Below are 11,554 nucleotides of genomic sequence, written 5' to 3' on the forward strand. Positions count from 1 at the left end.
GTAGAATTGATTAAGAGTACAATGTATACTTTATTGATAATAAGGACGTATCTTTACGTCCATATTATCAAATCCATCATATTGTAACCAGAAGATATTATGATAATGTAATATGTATTTATGATAGTATCATGGGCGAAACAGTATACTCTGTTATGTCCATAATACTGCTCATGTCTGTAGGCGACGGTTACCACTTTCCATCAGGTGGGCCGTCAGCTTTCATGTCGCGCGCAGGGAGCTGACAGAGGAGTGCTATGCTTGTGGAGCGGACCAGGACACGGCGGAGCATACGCTGGAGGAGTGCCCAGCGTATGCCGATGAGCGTCGTATCTTGTCCGCGGTAGTGGGGACCGATCTCTCACTGCCCGCCGTGGTTCGGCAGATGGTGAGCAGTGAAAGATCGTGGGAAGCGATGCTCGCCTTCTGCGACGCCGTCATGTCGCAGAAGGAGGCGGCTCCTACTCTATCTCTATCTCTATCTCTAGATCGATGATGTTGCAATGGAATGTCCCGTAGCCCCAGATAAGCAAATCTCTAAATGGAGTAGTTTAAAGAGAAAGTATTAAGCCGAAGTCCAAGCACTATCAAGCCATGTAAAAGATATGTGGATGACATCTTCTGTAAGATAAAAGAAAATAAATAGGAAATTGATCCATATATGCAGCATTATAACTCGATTCAGCCAAACAGGTTCACATATGAAATATAAATGGACAAATTGCTGTCGTTCTAGATATTAAAGTCACCGCGCAACCATATAAGATCTTGTTAAGGATACGTACTTACACGTAACAACCACATCAATTAAAATTTGTGATGACGTCACTCAAAAACAGAGCCCATGCTTGAACGTGTTCATGAGATATTGAAAAGAAACCTATACCCTGTAAGTTAAGAGTGATAATATCTAGACTGGCTGCCTATATCCCCTATTTCAAAGAAGTGACTGAAAATAAATAGTGGAACAACGAATGAGTAGAAGAAGAAACTTCTGCTTCGGAAACAGAGACATGACAGCCCTACATCAGTTCTCATGATCATGGCCGATATAACTTGATCGGAACGTCGATATAACTTTGGTAAATTATCATACTTTACCTAAATGATCGTGTCAATTCCCTTCAGGATAAGGAGAGTCGACTTCATAAACAAAAAGAGGCAAAGACGAAGAAATTATATACATACATACATATCTGTCACGCCTGTCTCCCATTAGGGTAGGCAGAAACAATGTACGAAAAATGCTTCGATTCAAATAAACCTCTTTCGCTTCTTCCACATTCATCAATCAAGAAATTATATCAAAGAGATTAAGAAAAATATTGTTATAGTGTTGTATCAAGAAGTAAAGTGACCCGCCAAAAATTATTGCAAGTGGCGAGCTCTACTAACAAGAGTGCGATTGTTAGGTAATAAATGAGATGTTTATTACCTAACAATCGCACTCTTGTATTTATCTCCAGTTATTTCATACTTACGCAATTGTTAAGACATTTATTTATTTAATACTTTATTGCACCAATTAAAAAACTCAAGTGAAATACAATTGCATATAGTATAAATTAAAACATTCATAAACGTACAAAAGGTGATCTTATAGCTAGAGCAATCTCTTACAGACGACCTTTAGTTAAAGGGATTAATTATTCATTCTCGCAAATTCAATGCACCCATTCTCAATCCATCCCTCGACGCTTACTTTGACCACATTTTGCATAGATACATCGTATATTTTCTAGAGCATGCCCTTGAAATCATGATCTAATTTTTGTCTTTTCTGTAAAACCTATCTCGGACTACTACTACTTACTATTTGTTACATTTGGACAGTCACAAATCTTTAAAATGGCTTATTGTTCAATAGTCTTACGTGCTATCAAAAGCTCGACACAATAGACAATAATTTTTAAAGGATACAAATATAAATTTGAAAAATTCAGAGATTCTTCAAATTTATTCTTGGATTCCATAGCAGAACCTTCGAAACGTAGTTACGAGTAAATGTTTATTCACTCACTTGCTACTAAACTATTTTACCAATTTGTAAAATAGCTGAATATAACTGGTCTTAAATAATTATCAAATAGAATTTTGTTTAATATATTTCGAAGTTTGATATTTTCGAATACTACTTACCTTAGCCGCATCTTTTATCTTCTTATTTTGTATCGATATTCAAGTGAGTATATATTTCCATATAAGTTAAATAGAGGTTTTTATGAGATAAAAATGTAATGGTAACCCCACTTATGCTATTGATATGTACTGCCAGAGCTGAATGCAAGATAGGTGAGGATAAAATCAGGAACAAGGCCGAAGAATCAACCACAATCCTTTTTTAATGCATGATAACGGAATGATTACCCCGCTTGCGCTAAAGGTATACGCTAGCTAGGCACCAGTGACTGCTAATAGGTAAGGATGAAAGCATATCAGTTAGCCTATCGTGAAAAATTCAAGAATTAACCATGATAGTTTCCAGAGGAAAGCACGTGGAGGTAATTTGATAAGGTATATTACTAACAATCCCTCGACCACGATGGTTTCCAAGATGAACCGTGTGGAAGTCAATTAAAGATTATATATTTCTAGCAACGGCACTACTAGTCCTCACATTAACAATTCCCTGTCCTACTCCAACTTGAAGATTGTAGGTGACTCAGTATTTTTCCTTCTAGTAAATTAGGCCTATGATTAGCAGTATCTTCAGTGTTCGGACATAGATAAATCAGTTTCTCGTCATTTAGTACGACGTTTCTTTACGAATTGTTTTAACGAACTATTTTGATATTATAGTAATACAGTGTATATCATTTTAGTTCTCAGAAATGGCAACTTATGAGGATGCCATAGGCATCACAGAGTATTCTATCCTATCTAGAGGACTGATTAAGTCTATAGGCGACGGTTATCACTTGTCATCAGGTAGGCCGGCAGCTAATTTGCTATTCCATGTTTATGGTTAAAAGAAAAGAACATTTATTATTGTGACTACTTTATTATTTCCAAATGCAAGAATGAGATAGATCAATAATTTTGAAGTTTATTTTCATCATTTAATACTTTTTTGTATATATTTTAATTGTTTTATTTTTTTTTTCATTGCAATCTAATGTTCCACACTAAATTAATTTTAATAAATTTTGTTTTATACTATTTAAATTAATTTCAATCTTCTATCACCGACATCATTAATGTGAAACAGGACATTCCCGTTTTAATGAACTGTAAAAAAAAAACATAGATACGTATTAGGTATCAAAACATTAATATTTCATTTTTCTTTGCTATGATAAAACAGTAGTGTTACAAATAATTATGTATGTCATATGACATTTCTAATATGTATGCACGATATGTGTTTTGAAAATAACGGATTTTGTTTTAATAATAACAAAAAATATTTATTCGTCTACATTAATATTATCGCCTTTAATAGTTTCCATTAAATTTCTATGCACTTATGCCAACGCTTTTCCAAATTCTCGAAACACTTCTCTAACTCGATCTTTAGGATAGCCTTTAGTTCTTTCAGCGATGCGGTTTTAATATCATCTATGGCTATTAAACAACGGCCTTTTAAAGTTCTCTTTATTTCTGGAAATAGAAAAAAGTCACACGGAGCTAGTCCTGGCAAATATGGAGACTGGGGCATCTCTATAATATTGTTTTTGACCAAAAATTCACGAACAATGAAGCTGGGGTGTCCAGAGCTTTATTATATATTCTAGTCTATAGTCTATCTTCAACATCTAGTCTTGAAGACCATCTCAATAATGCTTATGCTGCTCGTAAACTTTATTTTACTCATAACAGATGCTCCATATATTTTATTTTTTTATGCAAAACTTGATACAAGTTCTTTGATCCATTTCTTTTAACAAACGAAAACCACCGAACTCACAAATATACGTCTAACCTTAACGATTTCCACAGAAAAAATAAACAATGAATATAACTGAAAATTTTATGATATATGTACCAAGATGAAAAAAACTAACTATCAGACTCTACAAAACCACATAATTTAAAAATTACCATTATTTTCTGAACACACCGCGTACTTTAATTCCTTATCGCATTATCATTTTTTTATCTATGTAAATATTTATTGTAAATTGTAATGAGAATTGACACTATGACAACATATACGAGTACACTCTTGATTATTTCTACTTATACCAGTAATACGAGATTACAGTTAAAAATATATTTGTTCTTACCCAAGTGAAAGTAGGCAATGATAATGTAACACTTCCAAATATATATATAGGCATTCTCTGACCGGTCGCCATTTTAAAAATGCGCATTTTTATTTTGTGTTGCCTGTTATATATATACCACTTTTCGGTGACAGCTATATCTAATTTCTCGCACTGAAATTAAAATAAAAAATTTTGATAAAATCCTAGTTAAATCTTATATTTACCTGATATTTTAGTATATTTTTTTCTACTAAATTACCGTTGTTTTTATTCATATCCAACTATTCTTCAATTCATTGCACGAGACAAAACAAATACAAATAAACTTTGAAAATACCTCAAATATATAAATTTATCACTACAATTTCCAACTCGCCGACCAAGTGTGCAATTACTGGCAAAACCTATATTCAGCAATGAATAGTTAACCGCGGTTGCTAATCCACCTGCCAAGCGAAGCGCATTGCCTATGTTTAGCGACGAACAGTAAACGACTAATATGATAATAATGATGGCAAATAAATGAATCTAATATTTTGTAATAAATCACACCGATGCGACACCAAAGCATGTCACTAATCGTAATTTTAATAATATTTATTTAATTATAATAATTTTTGTACCTTTTATTTATTATTTATATGGTTATTTTTGATTCCAGACTATTCTTATTTATTAATTTATAATTAATTATTAATTTTCTATTTCATCGTAACTTTTGGTTTTAAGCCAAGTAATCAGCGTCTTTTGACATTTATGATAATCGAGTGAATATATACCGAGTTCTTTATTTAAATTGTTATATATTTTCGATTATTGACTGGTGTATTGTCTTTTTGCATATGTGGTTTTAACTGTGATTGTATCAGCTACTTTGTGTTTTCTTCTATTTTTATTCTTTTCAGGATTAAATATTAGTGATTTATGTTTTTTGAATGTAAGTTGAAGTACATATAATTTTCTTACAGTCAGAAGATCGGATATTACGTAATGGCTTTCAGTAGGGAACCGAAATGGTTTAAAGTATCATCACCTTTAACAGCGATCTCTGTGCCCTTTCTAGTTCCAGAAATTTTATTTTTGTTTAATTATAAAGATATAAGAACTTACTTCATTGTCAACTTGCTGTCCCAAGAAGCAATATACCATCATAACCATTATATAGCAAAATTCAATGACATAATATTTCATGGTATCCAGCGCTAGCTTATCCTGCAACAATCGTGTCACGTTAATGTTATATTACTTTCAACAAATATTTAGCTATTCGTGTCTCAAATATTACATTAAGTTTATTACTTGTATTTTAAAAGTCTTAAATATGTTCTAAATTAACGTAGAATTAAAATATACTAATATGATAAAGCTAGGATAATAATTAATTAACAATCCAATCCATTTTATTAATTTTTAATACAATATTTACATCCGACGTTTAGAAACGTCTTACAAATAAACGCGTTCAAATATGTAAACGTACAAACCAACTTGCACGAGATAAAACATGGGTATTCTATATTCTTCTCTACCCACACTATAAATGTACATTTATGATAAGGGTTGGAGAAAACCAAATTTGATAACGTTTAATTGAACCGTTCAAAAACAAATAAGTAAAAAATTCCTTTCAGATATATATTATTAATATAGATATGTATTATTGTAAAATGCTTGGGCTCCACTACTTACAGATATAGCGATTTTCACTGAACACAGACAAAAAAGCGTAGTAGCCACCATAATAATAGACAAGTAGAAAGGCTGACATGTTTTGTTCAATTTGTTACTAAATCTGTGGAGAAATGTCAAATATAATTTGTAGTATTTTATAGACAACATAAAATGAATATATCACGATGTATTTTTTAATATAGTTTAATAATCTTATTATCATTACGCAACTTCTATCCACAACAATCGGGCATCTTTATATTTCTGGTCACTTCTCACCAAGAAACGAAACCTCGATAAAGCGACTTCTTATAAAAGATATATCGTCATAGTCGAAGAATACTGACGGATCTGACGAAGATTACATATAAAGATCCGTCAGTATTCTACGACTATGATGATATATGTATATATATAATAGACATTACCAGAACTCGTAGATGGGTGAACCGACCAAGTGAAATTTGCAGTGAGCAGTTTTCTGTACGGAATGGCGGCCAGTAATGATAAACGACCTCCAGTAGTGAGAAATCGTGGTTAATAGTGAGAAATGGCGGTCAATTGCGGAAAATGGCAGCCAATAGTGAGAAATGATAGCCAATAGTGAGAAATGGCAGCCAATAGTGAGAAATAGTAGCCATTAGTGAGAAATGGCAGCCAATAATGAGAAATAATGTTCAATAATGAGACGGCGACATGTCGTGAGGCAGATGATATCTGTTCCTGAATACATTATAATTACCGCTACTGTTCAAACAATAGCGTATCGAATTCGATAAGAAGAAGGACTAGCGAACATATTCCTTGAATTTATTCTTACTTATGTTTTATGCTCCATTCACTATGAAAACTCATATATATGAGTTTACTCCTGTTCTTTTTAGGTCATATTTTAATATAATTAAATTTCGTAAAATTTAGTTATCTATTTATCTATCTCTCATTAATTTGTAACAATCTCGTTATAAATTTACGGACTTATTTATATTTATAATAGATTAGAAATCAGAAATTGATTATTTGACAAAAATACAAAGTTACAAACACAAAATACAATGGGCCTCGCACTAGGGAAACCTGTATCGTGGGCAGCCGACAAGGATTAACAAATAACGATCTGTTATAATAAAAAGCAGTGGACATTTAACGCCTAATATAATATAAATAAAAGAATATTATGTATGCCCTATATAGGTTACTATATAAACCCTATAAATACTTTCTCCTTTCGGGTTCTTAGAGTTGACTGGAAGACATACTTTCAAAGGATAATTACGCTGGCATACCTTATCAGTTTCTTTATAATTTTATATCTGTTATTAGACAAATAAACAGATTGGCCATTATATTACTTACTTTTTTAGTTTTACATAATGATCCACGCACTGTATAAGTACTGCAGTGCAAAAGATTTGCCATTGTTCTTTATTCTGCTTCACAAACTCCTTGGCCAATTCATCCAGGTTCAGAAGAATGAACGTCAACACTTTCAAATGACGTATCTTTTGGCCAACAAGTAGTACAATCATTAGTTGTATACCAGAGTATACTAAAAATAATAATCTATATAATTATATTGAAACTAAAACATATAAATTATATGAGAAACACTGGCTATAACACGAGACTCGGGGAATATGCTTACATGAATTAAAATAAAAAATATCCTAAATTTTTAATACTAAGTAACAAAAAACCAACATTTAAATCTACAACAGTAATATATTCACTCATTTACCATGACCAGTTGTTAATTCATATAACCTTAATTTCATTTACACCAAATACCTTTGTTGTTGCATCCCCAGTAACTACATTCATCCACTTTCGCAATATATCTACTTATTCGTACATATCAGTTTCATTACACAGTAATAGATGGACACATAAACAAACTCTTTATTTGCATCAAGAGATACACAAAAATCGTGTCAATAGCAACAAAAAAAAATAAAGTGTTTAATAAAATACACAAATTTTGACCAAGGACCTGGTTTAAACAATGACCAGGCATTCTTTCTATATGCCTAAACTAGCGTAGCATGATCTTTCTCATTTAAACATCGCCACTTTCTTTCAAAGCAATCCGCTCTTGCACTTCTATATTATGAATGCGATCTGCCATATTTACTCCTCAGTCTGCGCAATGCTTATAATTTGACTGCATTTATTCTGCTTCCATTCTCATCATTATATATTAGGATATACTTCAGCTAAGATTAGATTATGCATGGGTAATATTAGTATCGATATCTATATATTGGGTTTCCCTGGTAGGATGGCGGAGGAAAAGTTTATCACCCATTTTGATACCGCTCATAGTAGTCGGATATCTCCATTAGTTTCAATCGGACGCTCCATTTCAATATTATTTTTTGGACAACCAAAATTTTACATATTTTTTAATGGACCAATATATAGATATTGTAACTACAATATTAGATACTGGCATATATTACTCATCCATAATGGTATTCTAACTATGTATTAATTTACGATGACGTCCAATTGTATACAAACATTCTTATCCAATAGCGTAAACATCTAAACAACTTTACTTTTTTTGTTTAGTGGCCATAGGCAGAGCACATTGCTCTAAGCACTAACTGCCTAATAGAGAATAAAGTTTCTACAATGACGTTACAACACGACAGTGTAAGTCGACCATCAACTAGAGAAGACCTATTCTATTAAAAGAAGGCATTGCATGCATATTACTCAGAACTATTCCTTTAGGCGGTTTTTTGATGAAACCTGTGTTCAGCGATGGACTATGAATAACTGCAAATTATTATAATTACGAATAACATGTAAATTAATGTATAATTACCGATACAACACAAATTCCCAAAATAAAAGTTATATATAAACGTAAAGCTATAAACATATAAATTCTCTAAATCCCACGGGAACCACATGCCGAATGCTGAAACAAAATTAACAGTAAAATAAGAATAAATTTTCAAGTAAAAAATGTTATTCAGGTTTTCGTATTTTTAATAATAATTGTTTTTAATATTCGAATGCAAAATAAGGTAGTTTTGACATTTTAATATATCGTATTTTTAGAGTACTCATGTAGGCAAAACTAAAAGTTATTATGAAACTATTGATAATATTCATAAACACATACATATTATACATATGTAACAATTAAACAAACGTACACATGAATACAATAGTAAAGAATAATGTAAAGCAAAATTACTTACCCAAAGGTCGTAGAGACGGATCATTAGTAACAATTATCTCATAAATGGGAATGCAAACGTACAAGATGTATACCATATAAGTGCACCATAAATAAAATAGAAGCAGCATCCTTGAATACTTAAACAATGCTGTCTGTGTACTGTTTATCAAATGCTTCAACTCGGTTGTTTTGGTCCCTTCTCCTTCAGAAAGAACCAGTTTAAGAAACGGCATATCTAATAAGCAATCAACGAATACCATTTCTTCCAGAAACATACGGAAATTCCTTCTCAAAACTAAACACATAGCTAGCCATAAGGGAACTGTTAATCCAATTACCCAAATGCTTGATCCTTGAATGAATATTGTGATATTAGTAGTATTTATAAAAACAAAAATAGTGGACACAACAAAGTAAGTGAAGCTGACAATGACATTGGATATCTGAAATGCAAACCATCCTTTCGTATCCCAATTGCTTTTATTAAATACTGATATTCCAACAACTGAGAGAGTGCGGTCGAGTGCTTGTAGTGCTTTATCCATGTTAGAGGATGTGATATCAATGATATGTACAAAGTAAGTGTAATTTTCAAACTACATTCAGCGGTACACTCACGTACAGTTTTATTTAATAAATTCTCTTTATCAATGATACTATACAGATGAAATAAATAATATTAATGCCAATACTTAAGAAAGTTCTCTGCATTCTAAACTGGATATTTCTTCAAATGAAAGTTTATCGAGAAATAACAAAAAGTCTCTCCCATACTAAAATTTTTTTGCAAAAGATACTTTCTTAATTATACCTGTACATCAATTAGTGCATTACTTTAAGGTTGTCTTGAAAAGATTGCCCTCAGCAATAAGACCGCCTTACTGTACATATACAATTGTATCGTTGTGTTTGTAAATTGTCTTGCTTATTTCCTATATTGTATAATGCAAATTAAGTATACTCATTCATTTTTTTTAATATTCGCAATAATCTTATTATTGTTTTCAATTTATAATAGTCAAAATGAATTCAAGTTCAATATTGTCAAAAGGCACTTAATTTATGTAATGCATTTATCGAACCTTCTCCAATCTGAAATCTCAAGTTTCGGTTGTTTATAAAAAATGTTTAATCATTTATTACAAAAATTATGCTTTACTAGTCAGTGGTTTCTGAAAGAAGAAAGTTTTAAATTCTTCTGTTTTACTGTGCAATTATGTGACTATTTCTGTACTAATCTTCCCTTTTTTGATATCGATAGAATATATATGTTATAAGATTAATACTCGTTTCTTTATTAGGCAATAAAAACAGAATATTGCGAATCACAATCTACACATGCATACTCCTAATTTCGCATTCTAAGGTATTTTAAATGTAATACATTTATGAAACATATCAGTCGCTTTTTTTCTGGAGCAAAATGTACTTATAAATTTTTTGGTTTAACCTTTTTTATATCATTATTAACTTTTTGTACGCTATGCGTACATGTGATTTGAAAAGTAAGATAAGCAATGAAGTAGACCATTCTAGATGATGTATTAAGGTAAGCATACACCAGATTTTAAGTTAGAGCTTCAGGAATGCACTATAGTAGTTTTTTCGTGATGCCGTAATAAACATACAGACAAACAAACAAGCAAAATTTCTATAAAAAATTGTTTTACGAGTAGCTTCTATTGCCCTTACTAAGACTCCTCAAAATATATTTGTTTAATTCTCCCATGTACAGGCAGACAATAGTTACACTTTTAATATATTAGTAAAGTTACTATCTTAATAAAAGAAATTGTCTAAAATATTGCTCCCGAAAGTACTTTGTGACAGCTAATATGGGTGGTATTTTTAAAAAATTATAAAATTATACGCAGTGGAAACTCGACATATGTTTTTCTGACATGACCCCTAATTTTTGTGCGACTCCCTTTACTAGTATATTTTAACATACAGAAGCGATTATCTTTAATGACTTCTTTGCTACAATTTTTAAATCGAATGAGAATTTTTATTAAGGCATAATTACAACAATAACTGAAACCACTCGAATCAAATAACAATAGGAAAAAGACAAGCCTGACATTTGAAACTGAATAAGGGTCTATGCTAAATTCTTTCTTTAATGCATAATTGGATACTTAAGCAGGACAAGCAGAAGGTCTAAAAAGATTTGGATAAACTGTGAAAGATGATAGGGTCAGAATAGGAATTGCCTGGATAGAGAAATTACTACAATTGGATAAAAATGAAACAGGAAAACATATTAAACTGATCACAAATTAAAAAGTGTAGGAAAATGATGGTGAGGATACACAATGATAACGATGGTAATAATGCGCGTAGAGATATTAACAATTTGAAACGTCTAAAAGTGACAGGTGACTACAAAAAGGCAGTCTTAGTGTCAAACACCAAAACGATGGTTAGGCCAATAAATCAGGCAACACACAAGACAAGATAAAACATTGATCATAATAATGGG

The 11,554-nt window shown here is 31.6% G+C and overlaps 1 protein-coding gene across 1 annotated transcript; it reads right to left on the bottom strand.

Moving 5' to 3' along the window:
* Positions 1-2,953: 2,953 nt before the first annotated feature.
* Positions 2,954-10,168, bottom strand: LOC113509336 (uncharacterized). The gene is made up of 7 exons (XM_026892652.2): positions 9,092-10,168; positions 8,710-8,805; positions 7,236-7,428; positions 5,898-6,000; positions 5,319-5,420; positions 4,227-4,379; positions 2,954-3,228 (listed from the first exon to the last, which is right to left on the bottom strand). Exons 1-7 carry the CDS (start codon positions 9,615-9,617, stop codon positions 3,172-3,174), a joined length of 1,230 nt encoding a protein of 409 aa, XP_026748453.1. The 5' UTR covers positions 9,618-10,168; the 3' UTR covers positions 2,954-3,171.
* Between the last annotated feature and the right edge of the window lie 1,386 nt (positions 10,169-11,554).

The sequence above is a fragment of the Galleria mellonella genome, unplaced genomic scaffold (genome assembly GCF_026898425.1).
Source record: "Galleria mellonella isolate WM207_F2 unplaced genomic scaffold, CSIRO_AGI_GalMel_v1 utg264, whole genome shotgun sequence".
Classification (NCBI taxonomy): domain Eukaryota; kingdom Metazoa; phylum Arthropoda; class Insecta; order Lepidoptera; family Pyralidae; genus Galleria; species Galleria mellonella.